Source organism: Notolepis coatsorum (assembly GCF_963971535.1).
Source record: "Notolepis coatsorum genome assembly, chromosome: 9".
NCBI classification, from domain to species: domain Eukaryota; kingdom Metazoa; phylum Chordata; class Actinopteri; order Aulopiformes; family Paralepididae; genus Notolepis; species Notolepis coatsorum.
The window spans coordinates 49,468,767-49,483,533 of record NC_140173.1 but is presented as its reverse complement, the minus strand read 5'-3'; the positions used below and the strand labels follow the sequence as shown (position 1 = coordinate 49,483,533).

General features: G+C 41.5%; 1 protein-coding gene across 2 annotated transcripts; it reads left to right on the top strand.

Annotated features, from left to right (window-relative positions):
* The first annotated feature begins 812 nt into the window (after window positions 1-812).
* Window positions 813-6,100, top strand: fuom (fucose mutarotase). 2 transcript variants are annotated; one of them, XM_084321316.1, is made up of 6 exons: window positions 813-918; window positions 1,822-1,890; window positions 2,156-2,226; window positions 2,365-2,451; window positions 4,201-4,274; window positions 5,726-6,100. In XM_084321316.1, the coding sequence occupies exons 1-6, from the start codon at window positions 834-836 to the stop codon at window positions 5,784-5,786; spliced, it is 447 nt and encodes a 148-aa protein (XP_084177442.1). In that variant the 5' UTR covers window positions 813-833; the 3' UTR covers window positions 5,787-6,100. The 2 variants fall into 2 exon arrangements, with proteins under 2 accessions (XP_084177442.1, XP_084177441.1); XM_084321315.1 differs by having other exon boundaries at window positions 2,365-2,463.
* The last annotated feature ends 8,667 nt before the right edge of the window (window positions 6,101-14,767 follow it).

The following is a 14,767-nucleotide window of genomic DNA, read 5'->3' as shown; positions in this document are numbered from 1 at the left end:
ATTTGTACCACCAATTGTCTTTAAAAATACGATAAGATAAGATAAGATAAGATAAGAGATATTCCTTTATTGATCACCTTGGGGAAATTCATGGGGGTGGGGGAGGAGAGGTACAGGTATGGGCATGGTAATAGTAGAAATACATAAATATTGGCAATAAAATTGTATCTGAATATAAAAACATGCTGAAAATGAGTGAAACGAACAGTGCAGATGAGTGTCTTATCTCCTATCCGTTATATTATATGTTACTTACAATAAATATTGGCAATAAAGAATTCCTGCCAATATACAAGGTGCCAGGGAATATACTGCGTCAATGTACAGTTCCCCCCGCCCCCCCCCCCCCACCCAACCACCTCCAATGTACAGTCCCCCCCTCCCCCCACCCCCCGCCCCACCTACCCAACCTCCTCCTCCAATGTACAGTTTCTTCCCCCTCAAATGTATATACTCTCTTTCTTAAACTCTTTTTGTATCACAAACAGTACTGTATATTTGTAGATCTGGTATGTCATAAATGTCTAGATGCAACAGTACTGTCTACCTACCTGTATGTCATGTCGTGTATGTCATGTTATGATGAGTTGAAAATGGGGGACCCTGATGTAAACAAGACTAAAGTCTTTCTCTGGTCTGCATCCCCTTAACAATTGTGTGTATTGAGCTGTACTGTACACTGACTGTACCCATTCTGCAATCTGGTAATAAAGTTTTCAATCAATCAATCCATGCGAGACAGGCCCACTCCTGGAGCTAACCAATCAGACCACAGTGTCAGATCCCCATGACTCACTTCCGTATTGACTCCCCTCTCTCTCTCTGCTGGCGCTATGGTCGTGCTAAGGGGAATCCCATCTATTATATCTCCAGAACTATTGTATGCTCTGGCCAAAATGGGCCACGGAGATGAATTAGGTATGTTTATTAAGGACTTTGGAAACAGCCGATACATGGCTGTTATTTAGATTAGTGTTATTATTTGCTCTGTGCCATGAGGGCGAGGCTACCTGCCTAACATACCTGGCCGGCTAGGTGTGTGTGTGTGTGTGTGTGTGTGTGTGTTTGAGTTCCAAAGTTTCAAGTCAAATATGCACTAGTGATTGTAAACCGACTTTAGTTTTGTTCAAGTCAATGCAGAGTGGATATAATATACAATACTGCTTTATATATATTATTTTATTCTTACCGTATATCTCCGCAATGTACAGACAGACATACCTCCAGTGCATATATATAATTTTTACACTTCTAGATATTATATCTATATCTGTACATATCTCTTACCTACTCTTACTTGCTGTTGGCCAGTATGACTTACTAGTGTCTTTATACCTGGCTGTATCACTGTACATATTAATACTACAACTCTGTACATCTGATTATCACTATTACTCAGTAGTACCCATTTATATATTTCATACCCAGTTTAATCTCCTGTATATTACTATTGCACTTTGCTGTTACATTTGCATTCTGGTTGGATGCCAAACTTATTTTCGTTGTACTGTACTTGTGCTGTATAATGACAATACATTTTAATCTAATCTAATATCATGTCACCTTGTTCATCTAATTTAGTGTATGCATGCTTTCCATGTAACGTACATTACTCAATACACAATAATAGGCTACATAGATGGACAGAACCTCACATACATACACCAATACCAGGCTAGTAAGTAACTGGAAAGTTGTTCAATAAAAACTTACTCTGAAAAAAGTAACAATGTTAACTTAGTAGTAGTGGAAAGAGCTAGAAAAACCTCAGTGTACATAGAGAACTAAAATTATATCTGTCTTTGATTTACTGTTTTTCAGTTCTTGCCGATTTAAATTTCCCAGTTTCTTCCATTTGTGCCTCTGGTCCGAACGAGATAAGAGCTGATGGTATGTCTTCTGTCTTCTCTTATCTGTCTGTAAGAAGGAGAGTATATATATACACACACACACGTATAAAACAATGTATACACAAGTCTTGGATTGGGGTGTTTTTATTTGATGTTCTTTATTGTATTTATTTAATATATATATATATATGTCAGCCAATATTATTGGCCGATATAAGTCTCTTACCAATTTATTACAATTTAAAATCTCATCTCTCTATGATCCTAGTATTGAAATGGTCTTCTATGATGCTTTTGTACCGCAGGTCTACATATCCCACAGCTTCTGGAGGCAATTTTAACGCTGTTGCCCTTGGATTCCTATGTTCCCTCTCCAGTGGGTCACAGACTGCTTAAATCATTATGAGATTTTATTTCGTATTCATATGACTACTACTACATTGTCCCGCTATTATTGTTGCTGTTATTGTTGTTGTTCTCCGCTCTTTTGAAAATGTGATGGATGTGTTTACAGGCTGCAATCATGGATGTAGTGGATATTGATAAGCAGAGAGGTGTGGCCGTACCAGTGTGGGACACCTACAAAAGGCTACTGAGCAAGGTTGGAATCCATGTAAGGATACATTTTAATTAATTAATACATTTTAATTTGATTTATTTTGCCATTTTATTTACCATTCCCTCCCATCCCCCTAATTTAGTCGTTATGCTAATTCCCCCCCTGGTCCTTGCACTGCCCTACTGTCGGTCTGGGAAGGGTGTGTAGAACTACCACATGCCTCCTTCGATACACGTGGAGTCGCCAGCCGCTTCTTTTCACCTGACAGCGAGGAGTTTCGCGGGCAGAGTGTAACGTGTGCAGAGGTTCACGTTATTTCTCCCCCAGATACTCTTCCTGCTGAACAGGCGCCCCGACCGACCAGTAGGAGTCGCTATTGTAACGACCAGGACGCGTCTATTCTTATCCTAACGCATGTTTGCTTCCGCGGTTGCGTTTTGCGAATCTGATTGTCCACTGCTGTTTCTGGTGCGATCTGATTGGCCACTGACGTTTCTGGTCATGTGACATGTGCGCCCAATCGCGTGACGCGCCCATTTCCGCCTCGACCAGCAGCAAACTACCTAACGCCTAGTTTATCACTGGTTAAGCTTAGGCGACTCTTTCGAAGTTGGTTAAGGTTAGAGTTTGGAATCAGGGCTGGCGTTCTATCGCCATGCTCTAAGACAAACTCTAACCTTAACCAACTTCGAAAGAGTGCCTAAACTTAACCGGCGAAAGAACTTGCCGTCACACGATTGGCGCAACCAGAAACGTCAGTGGCCAATCGGAGCGCAAAACGCGAACGCGGAAGCAAACATGCGTTAGGATAAGAATAGACGCGACCAGGACACGTACCCCACCGGCTTCCCACCTGTGAACACTGCCTATTGTGTTTGTAGGGATGACTGACCAAGCTGGAGGTACCACTGCAGGGAATTGAATCCAGGTCTCTGCGGTGTTAGGCGAGTGCTTAGACTTCTAATGATGGATTCAAGATTAATTGAATCTCAAACCCCGCCCTCTTTTCTTGATTCTCCAATCACCACTGTTGCTTCCCTCGGACAAACGTTTTATTGTGGTGATTGAAGGATGAAGAAAAGAAGGGGGCAGGGTTTGAGATACAGTAATTAAAGATGCACAGAGTAAGACTCCGGATCATTTGAGGTGAGGACTGTGTAGACTCAACTGCATACAATTACATCTAACAACAAGCGCTCAGTACTTGCGTCTACATGGTCCTCATTGCTGGCTCGATGGAATGAGGCCCTTTTAGGCTCATCCGTTAGATTATTCCATATAACGTTAACTGTTACCGTGGTTGAGACACGGTCCTCATTAAAAATGTTTGAAAATCTTTTTTAGTGCGTCTTTAATGTTTATGCATTATGCACATCTAATTGGGTCAATATAGCACACACATAGGATGCACAATTTAAGCTTATACCTAGGATCCACATTGTTAAGATCATAGAACAGTGATGAGAAATGCTGACAAAGAACATTAAAATATTTCTTATTTAAATGTTTGCTTGTACTTACTTGCACTAGGGCTGTCAATTGTCAAAAGAATACAGTTAGCTGAAATGAGGCAAATGCAAATTTAGTTAGAATATTAATGATAACATTTACATATTATTACCAGACCAAAGCAGACATAAAATGCATAGAATTAACAAGTTCATTATGTGTTGTGTTTGCTATTATGGGTAGTACCAATAGGCAACTATCGTTAGGCAACACCCATGTATTGGGTTGCATTGCTGATATTTCAGTCTTGCATCTTATTGTCACCTGTATGTGTGTTTTCAGACGCCTCTACAGAAGCTGGAAAGGTTTGCCTTCTATGAACGAGCCAAGTCTGCCTTCGCCGTTGTGGCAACAGGGTGAGAATTTATTTTATACCTTCAAATCTTTAAAGGGGAACTATCTTATAAATGGCCTTTTTCAGTGTTTAGCATTGTTTCCTGGCTATGTGGACTTATATTAATAGGATCTATGTCTCTAATTCTCATATTGGCGCATTCTTCCAATTCTCCTCTCACAATATTCACCCTCACTGAACTGAGTCATCTGAAAATGTGCATATCTGTGATGTCAGAGATTTCTCAGCTGCATAATAATGTGGCAGTTGGTGTGGCAGTTGGCACCAGGCCACACAGTGGTTGGAGCCCAGCCTCAAAACGGCTTAAGATCTTGAGGTAGAAAAACGCTGTTTTTGAATACTTGATTAGAAATACAAAACAATGATTAAAAAAAAAAAAAAACGTACAGAGGTGTTCCATAGACTCACAGGAATTGTGTAAAATTGCCCAAATAGTGAAGGAAATAGTAAAATAGTTCCCCTTTAAGTTAAATCATAAATTTTTTGTGTCAACCAACCAATGTGACGTACAGTCAAAAGCATAACAACATTCATAATACAAAAAGGCACAGCAGGACAAGACAGTACAATCAGACACTAAGACAACAGTAAGCCAACACACGGATAGAGTAGCACAAAGTACAATATAGCACATAGGACAATAGCGGGACACTAGACATGGGGTTATTTACTAAAGTACAATGAAGCAACCTACAGGATAATGGATTATTATTTAATGGATGATTCTGTATGCATAATACTCTACAGAAGTACATGAAATACACGTTTATATTTTCTTGAGTATAAACACAAACAGTCCTTCAACGAATGGAAGAATCTATCAAAGAATAATGTTCCAAGGTATTGTGGAATTACCTTTGGCTCTTCCCTATTATGGACTGGTTATACAGTCAGGTCCATAAATATTTGGACATTGACACAATTTTCACAATTCTGGCTCTGTGTTTGTTATGTTATGTGCTATGTGTGTGTGTTATCATACAATAATAATAGTGATAACATACACTGTAATTGACAGACCACCTATTTCTATTGTTTATTTATTGTTTTGAGTAAGGGGGCAGGCTAGAATAAGATGTTCTTCTCCCTGCTCCTTTTCGCTCATGGAATGTGCACCTCAAATTGAGAGGTGCTTTGATTATGAAGTACTGTTATTCTTCTTTTACGGAACTGTGCGTTACCATGAACGGAACAATGAAATGCAATGAAACGTGAAGCTCAAACTCGCCCGTTGTCCGCTCCACGCTGAGGACACTCCTCTCCTGTTGTGTTTAAGAACTCCGAGACACTTGTCAACACCGGAGACGACCGCTTCTCCGCAAAGCGTCTCTTGTTGACGAAACGATCCCATTAGTTCCAGGAGCTCACTTGATAGATTCACAAGAATAGAGGTGATATGTGTTTCGGTCTTATTTCTTTGTAAGTAATATTGAATATGGTTTGTCCACACAGGGAGACGGCTCTCTATGGAAACCTTATATTGAAGAAGGGGGTCATCTTTGCCCAATTATGAGGACAGTGATACACACACACACAAGCACACACAAGCACACACACACACACACACACACACACACACACACACACACACACACACACACACACACACATACACACACACACACACACACACACACACACACACACACACACACATCCTGTACACATACACACGGTGTGTATCTGTGAGATATACATTTTTGTATAATGTACTTTCATAAAAACGATAGTCCCTCTTTGACTTTTTGCATGTTTTGTTATGCTATGCAATTGTTTCAAAATGCCTTTGTTATCTGAATGGCCTTTTATATATTAAAACATTTTGGATTAAGAAAATGTTTCCTTCCACTTTGATAGAAGAGTACTTTGCAAAGATCTATAGATCTACTGTAACAAAGAACAACAAATATCACCCCAAAAAAAGTCTGATGGTCTGATGTCCTGATGATCTGGGCCCAGGAGTTCAAAACTTGTAATCCCCATCTGATTGGATCAGATTTGTATTCATTCATTTCAACTCATTATGCATTGAAAATGGGGGACCCTGATGTAAACAAGACAAAAGTCTTTCTCTGGTCTGCATCCCCTTAACACTTGTGTGTATTGAGCTGTACTGTACTGTACCCATTCTGCAATCTGTTAATTAAAATGTTCAAATAATCAATCAATAGGGATTCTATGTGTTGAACTCCTGGGCCCTGATGATCTGATGATCTGATGGTCTGATGATCTGATGATCTGATGATCTGATGGTCTGATGATCTGATGATCTGATGATCTGATGATCTGATGTACTGATGTACTGCATGCAGTATCTGAGCTCTCCAAGGAATACTAGCAATATTTCTAGAACAGAAATACAGACTATGTTAACAGCTTGTGTGCGTGCGTGAGAGAGTCGCCATCAGGATACATCTGAGACAGTAAAAGTGTACAGTTAGATAATATCTTTATACTTATTGAGCAGAACAGAGTTACAGAACACTCTTACTGGGGGAGACGAGGGTAATAAAAACCAGCTACACGTGTATTTCACTGGGTTCCAGAAATTATATTAATTCAATATGTGAAAGGCCTCAAGACATCTATGATGATATCTAATCAATTCCAAAAGACATTTACATTGCATGCAAGCTGTCACTTTGTCAGAGCAGGTCTTGACGTTTCTCCTTTGGCACAAAACTCTTCATGATTGGTGGTAAACCTCGTCCAGGTCCTCCTCTGGCTGGTCGTACTTCCTCTGAGAGGACCAATCGGCAGGCAGCTGGACAGGCACAGGTGCGTCGCCGTCGGCAACAGGAAGCTCCGGGTGGTCCAAGTCATCCATGTCCTCCTCCGGCTCCAAATGAACTCTGACCCCGGTTTGACCCTCGACCTCGGGTCCAAGCGCCACAGCCTCGTATCCCAGCGGCGCCGGTTGCACCGGGTGATCCAGGTCGTCCCGGTCTTCTTCTTCCGGTTCAGCATGATGAACTCTGCCGCCGCCCGCCAGCGGAGCGAGGTACTTGTCCATCGTCTCCATCACTCCCTGGTACACTGCGTCCCAGTCGGGTTCAGGCTCCTCCGCTTCAGCCTCCGCTTCAGCCTCCGCTTCCTCGTAGTAGTCGTCGCCGTCCGCCATGGCAGCCGTTCGGAAGGCTTCCCCGACGACGACGGCGCCTCGTTCCAGGAGCCGGGCTCTGAGGAGCTCAGCCATGGAAGGAGGGTGGAGCTCGTCCACGTCTCCTTCTTCTTCTTCTTCTGCCGCCGCCTTGCGGTGTTGGTCCTCCTCCTTCGCGGTGGCCGTCATCATGCTCTTCCAGATGGCCATGCTCGGGTGGAAGTCATAGTCAGTCACGTCCATGTCCTGTGGAGGCTCCACCTCCAGTCCATAGAACAGCTTTCCTCCGATGTCCTTGGACCTTAGAGGACGCAGACGCGCACACACACACACGCACATGCACGTGCACACGCACACACACACACACACACACACACACACGCACACGCACACGCACACACAGGTAATGAAAACCCAGTTTGATATGTGTGGGGAAAGGCATTGAATCACTTTCTAAATCCCAGTGTAACCTCTGCTCTGCAAACATATCGTAGCATAATAGTTTTATTCTCCACACTTTATGTAAACAGCCGGATCATGATGTAGAAACCATGCAAACGCACTATGATAAATGTCAGTCAGATGTTTAGAATGTCCAATTTCACGCTATCTTTTTTAAATGTATTTATTTAACCAGGAAAGTCTCATTGAAATTAAGACTCTTCTTTCCAAGGGAGACCTGGCCCAGACGGGCATCAGCATAAAAACAAACACAGTTACAGGCAGAGAAGACAAAAGGAGAAAAAGAAAAAAGCATAGGGAACTAAATTAAAAACATTTATATCCTAAGGAATCTGTCTCTTAATTCTTTCATTTTGGATCTAAGAGATTGATCCCCTTGGGGAAATTCTGTCCTCAGAGCATCATGGAGGAGGAGGAGGAAGGGGAGGTACAGGTATGGGCAGGGTAATAGTAGAAAGACATAAATATAGGCAATACAATTTGATGACTGAATATAAAAATATGAGAAAAATAAACTGTAAACAAAGGTGCAGATGAGGATTTATGCCCGGTTATCGGTTATGTAATATATATATATAGCCAATAAATCATTTGAATCTGAATATATACTATGAGTAACAGGAAAACACAAGGTACCCTAACTGGCATGATATACGTCTGTCTGTGCAGGTTTTGGTGGTTAAAAGTCAGACAAAAAGCATTCAGCAAGATTAATTAATTGAGTTTAAAGACATTCTGCAACATATTCCAAGCCAAGGGTGCACAATACATAAATGCCCTTTTGCGAATTTCCATACGGGCATTTGGGACAGACGGCACAAAGAGGTCCTGAGAACACAAAGATTACTGTGCAGCACTTGATAACATAGGTAGGAAGGGAGCAGACCAAGAACTGCCTTATACGATATACGTATAAAGGTACCAATGTATGAGTCCATCTGAATGTGTTTAAACTGTCAGAGGTCAGGGCGGTCAGGTGGCGTAGCGGAGATTGCGCTCGTCACCAACGCAGGAGACGCTGGGTTCGAGCCCAGCTCTCGGCGTTGCTACCAGCTTGGTTGGCCGTTCATACTAATACAGGGGTGGGAAAGTTGGCGGGTGGGAATCTGGCGTTGTGGACAGCGACGCCTACAGGTCAGGTCTCGGCACTTGCTAAGCGGGGCAGGACTTGGTGGAGATAGCGTGCCCTCCCACGCGTTACACTCCACCAATGAGAGTCCTCGCTGCCAAGTGGAAAGAGCGTCACTGGCTTGATGGCGCACGTCTCGGAGTAATGAATGCCACACACGCAGACACAACACACACACTGCTGAATAATTCTGTTTTGCATCAATATATATATATATATCGACTGTATATTGAGGCAAAACAGAATTATATATACAGTATATATTGAGGCAAAACAGACGACGCGTGTGTGTGTGTGCGTGCAGGATACAGTATCAGCTCAGCTGCTGCATCGTTAATGAACTATAGATTTATATGGAATTCGTTAATCTATCTAGCGATTGGGTTAACTGAGAGCCAGATTGCTTAGAGGAGTACTGTACATAGAGCGGTAATGCTCAGATTGCTCATTGAGTCATGACTATAAATGCAAAACATAATTGTCATATTTATTATCATTATAATTCCAATGATAGAAACAGTCCGTCTGTAGAATCGACTTGAAGAAGCAATCACCATTTGTTCAGGGGTGTTGATATATTGTTATTTTGATATAAACTCCATTGCAAAGATGGTTATTAAGACAGCATTCATTACTCTGATAAAAATAATTTGGTGTCTGACAGCTTGAAGTTTTTCATGATGATATGATATCATGAAGTGTGCGTTTGACATCAGGCCACCCTTGTACCGACTCGTAGGAGAACATGCGAACAACAACCAGGTAGGGGAGGGGGGGAATTGGCACAACGACAAAAAATTGGGACGGGAGAAAATCAGAGAAAAATAGGAGAAAGAGAAGGTAAAAAAACAAAACAAAAACTGTCAGGTCTTTCGTATTCTCGAGTTCTCAGAAGGACTTTACTTACATCATGACATTAGTCTCCTGGAAGGCAGCATCAGCAACTTCCTTCTGATAGAACAAAACAAACAAAAAACTTGGATAAACTCTCACTCCCATCCTCTGGTCAATGGTCTCTAACTACACACCCTCAAGACCCCTACGCTCTGCATCTTCTGGCCGCCTCAGACCGACTCCTACCCGAGCTCCGGGAGGGTCATCAAAGAGAAGTCGCCTATTCTCAGTCCTTGCCCCACAATGGTGGAATGAACTGCCCACCCCAGTTAGGACAGCCGAAACCCGTCCAATCTTTCGCCATCGACTAAAGACGCACTTCTTCAACCATTATCTCAAATTAAAAAAAAAAATCAAATCTAACCCTAACTAACTTTACTGTCATGCACTTGTCCTAATAAACTAACCTACACTGTAGCACTCAACACTTTGATGAACATTGTTACTCAGCTGACAGAGTTGTACCCTTCCTGATGACTTGTCGTACAGAACTTGTAAGTCGCTTTGGATAAAAGCGTCGGCTAAATGACTAAATGTAAAAATGTAAATGCAAATAAGACCCCTGAGAGATGTACTTTTATCAGACAGAATACTGAGGCATGTGTCACTTACTGTTGCTTTTAAAAGTCTAAGTACAGTTTCCACATTATATTCTATTTTTAGTGTATACAAGCTATTGGCAATTGGGATATGCAAATATACAGTATACTGTATAGTGACAGTGACAGGATGGAAAGCTTATCTCAGATAAAAGCTGAAAAGGTGTAACTGCTATATATATACCGTACTTTTCGGACTATAAGCCGCGGCTTTTCCCCCCATTTTTCGACCCTGCGGCTTATATAACGGTGCGGCTTATATGTGACTCGACGTGACCAAACCCGAAAATGTAAAAATCTAAATATTGATTTTTTGACTGCATTGAAATGTTATTTATCTGTTCCCTTATTTGCTAAACTTAATACAACTTGTAAATGAGTTAATTCTTGTTATTTGTCCGACAGTATTGTGTCCCAATGCTAATTACATATGGTAATTAAACATTAAAACACCTGTGCGGTCCAGTGCGGCTTATATATGTACACATCATTCAATTTAGCTGCTGCGGCTTATATTCAGGTGCGGCTTATAGTGCGAAAAGTACGTAGTATATACAGTATACAGTATTGTCTGAAGAGAATAACAGTTTTACACTCCTGTAAGGCCAACATGGTGTGATAGAAATAGTCCACCAGTGTATTACTGAGAATTATGATAATATAGACGGTTTCAAAGTGACACCAATAACATTCTAAAAAGGACCCACGTTTATTTCCTGTTGCAAAGTTTGCCGATGCAGTAATTGACAGGATATACACTTGTGTCCAAATCGTTCCCTAGCAACAGAGTTCCAGGAAATACCCTGCTCTGGTCAAATAAGTTCTCAATTCAAAATTCTACCCAGGAAGAAGTTTAAAAGTACACAGTATTAAACATTCTCAAATAAGAAGTATGTGTTGGATAATACTGTATTAAAGGGGACATATTGTTTTTTCAAACACTTTTATACAACTTCCTTGAATCTGTCAAGGAAACTATAAAAGAGGTCTTTGTATTAATTCCTTCCTTCCCAGCCTTGCAACCCCACCAAAGAGTTAAAGAACCATTTTACAAACCGGGCAACAGTTTGTTTAGGCTTGTTAATCTGAAGACATCAACCCCTGGTCAATTGCAAGGAGTACATTATGTAATTTCCTCCCAGCGCCTAAATAACATTTCAGTCTGTCAAATCCATACAAAGACTAAGCAAAACCCATTTTCCATAATAATGTCCTCTTTAACATTCTGCTGTGGTAACTGGTCATTATTCTCCATGTCTGTCAGCCAGGTGTGATGCGTACAACATACCCAGGGCTGGTATGGCTTTGCTGAAATGCCACAAATCAGTAGAGAGACACAGACTGTCAGAGAAAACCTATAGGGAAAGAAACCTGTGAGTGATTAACTGATCTTAAGGCAGATAATGATATACATTATACATCCCTGCTCTTTTGAAGCGAGCAACATAAACATTAGTATTAACTTATTAGCTTAACCTAAAAGGTTCCATCTCTCTGTATCCACAAACGGGGCGGAACACAGAGATAGCGGGGGCCCTGAGAATCAGCGAATGGACCCTCCCCAAACCTGCTTAAAGGTGCTGTAAGTGGTTCTATTTGTCTTTTTAATAATGTTAAAATAATAGCTCTAGATTCCAACAGCCATCACCGATATAGAGTGTTTGGTCAGTAACATATGGGTCTCCCAGTCCCTCCCGCTCTGCAGTAAACAGAAAATACGATATTCCGGTATCCCGTACCCACTTTATCCAATCAGGAGAGGGAACTCCACACTGCAAAAATAAGAACTAAAGAAATACCACTTACAGCACCTTTAACTCATATCATATAGGCGAGACAGTACCCCCTAATAGGCAAAAAAGATATTCCCAGTTTGTTATGTACATATAAACTAAGAAAAAATATATTGCAAGTCTTCTGAATTTTATGTTTATAGGCACTTCCCCATTAAATATGCACACTTTTGCATGTATTGCCAAGACTCACATCACCAACATGGATAATGCCAGATTCAACTTCAAACTTGGTTTCATTTAGTTGATACATTCAGAACTAAACTTTTTTAGAGGGGATTGTGGCTATGTCCTCTTATCAGCCCATACATCAGGAAATACGGTCTACTGTCATAAAAAATAATTGTTTGCCTAGTTTTGGTATAAAATGTACTATAAACCCAGCTATGAATCATATATCAACAAACCCTTCTATAATAAGAAGCATAATATGGATGGGAAGAAATGTGGAAAGGTTGGTGTCTGTAGGTACTAGGGGAATGGAGTTCCCTGTCTTTGTGTGTAAGTAAAATGCATAAAAACGAGTTTTTCAGAAAACGACCTACAAGTTCTATATTGTAATTGTGATCTATGGACACAATCAGACAAAATGGCAAGTAAAATAAACAACTAATTGTCTGTTTTCGATATTTTATTGCCACTAGTTTGAAATAAGACATGTTAAAATATAACAATCTCAATATCGTCAAAAAAAAAGCAAAAAGGCAATTTTGGGGGTACTGTCTCGCCTTAAACATGCGTTTATTGCTTGCCTCAAATGCCCCCCACCCCAACCCTTAGCAGCTACAGTAGGCCCCAGAAAGCTACCCCCCTCCCTTAGCAGCTAGGCCCCAGAAAGCTACCCCCCTCCCTTAGCAGCTAGGCCCCAGAAAGCTACCCCCCTCCCTTAGCAGCTAGGCCCCAGAAAGCTACCCCCCTCCCTTAGCAGCTAGCCCCCAGAAAGCTACCCCCCTCCCTTAGCAGCTAGCCCCCAGAAAGCTACCCCCCTCCCTTAGCAGCTAGCCCCCAGAAAGCTACCCCCCTCCCTTAGCAGCTAGCCCCCAGAAAGCTACCCCCCTCCCTTAGCAGCTAGGCCCCAGAAAGCTACCCCCCTCCCTTAGCAGCTAGCCCCCAGAAAGCTACCCCCCTCCCTTAGCAGCTAGGCCCCAGAAAGATACCCCCCTCCCTTAGCAGCTAGGCCCCAGAAAGCTACACCCCCCCCCCCTCCCTTCTGGGCAGCCCTGTCCACAAGCATATTTAGCACAGTCAGTCAGTAACCATTTGAAGAGATCCACAGTGTGAGGGGAATAAAAACATTCTTACCTGAACATGGTGTCTCTTTTGTAGCTCAGCGTTCAGATGAATCTGAAGTGTGGCAGACGTTCTGTTTGATTCACTTGCTGTGTGCAACAGACCAAAGTTCCAGCAATAAACTTGTGTTATCTTGCACCTTTGTACTCTGAATACAGTAAAAACGTGGCTGGCTTGAATTTCACTTGAGGTTTGTATGGATGTAGTGTGTAGTGTCGTTTAGCTTCATAATAAAAATGGTGAGTGATACTCTAAAACGTAATGAATAATACATTCAGAGACGTTTTAATCACAGTGTCATTACAATGGTGTTTCGGCATGCTAATGAATAACTTATTGCAACCTCTTCTTCTATATGTATGCGCGTGTGAATAGACTGCACCTTGTCAGAATAATATTATGGCTTATAAATTGAGGGTGATATTGCACACAATGATTATGGACTGTTTCTTGGCTGTGTCTCAAACCTTTCGCTAACCTCAGGTTGTCAGTAACCACTTAAATGGGCACTTCACCGAAAAACAATGCTGATTTACTTTGCACATAATCTCATACATATCCCAAGGCTCTAAACTGTTTAGTACACATTCATTTGGTTTGACAGTTATTGAGAGTTATCTCCTCCCATGATGTCATCAGAGGACACTGAATCCTTGTGTTGTGTTAATTACAGCTCAATGAAATTATGTAGATAAAAAAAGAAATAGCAATCCCTATTGTGACCCTTATCTCTGTTTTATCATCTACATCATTTCATTGAGCTGTAATGAACACAATACACGATTCAGTGTCCTCTGATGACATCACAGGAGGAGATATTCAAACTCATTAACTCTCAATAACTCAACTGGAGTGTCCCTTCAGGAGCGAAGTCATACAAACTCTGGCTCACCAGCAATCACCAGTTTATCACTTGCATGTGACTTGTGATTACAGAGATAAATCTAAATTTAAAAGCGTAGAAAGGAGAACTTTCCATAACATCCAGTCTCCTTCCGCACCTCCTATGATATGTATTTGTTTACATTTGTCAAATGACCATTCTCAGGAGTCATGTAATACTCAACTCATGTAATACACTAAAGACAAGTTTTTATAGAAACACTGTCACCTCATAGCAAGAAGGTCCTGGGTTCGATTCCCACTTGGGGACCGGGTTGCCAGGTACCCAGGTGGGGTATCTCCCGGGCTTTTCTGTGTGGAGTTTGCATGTTCTCTGCATGCTTG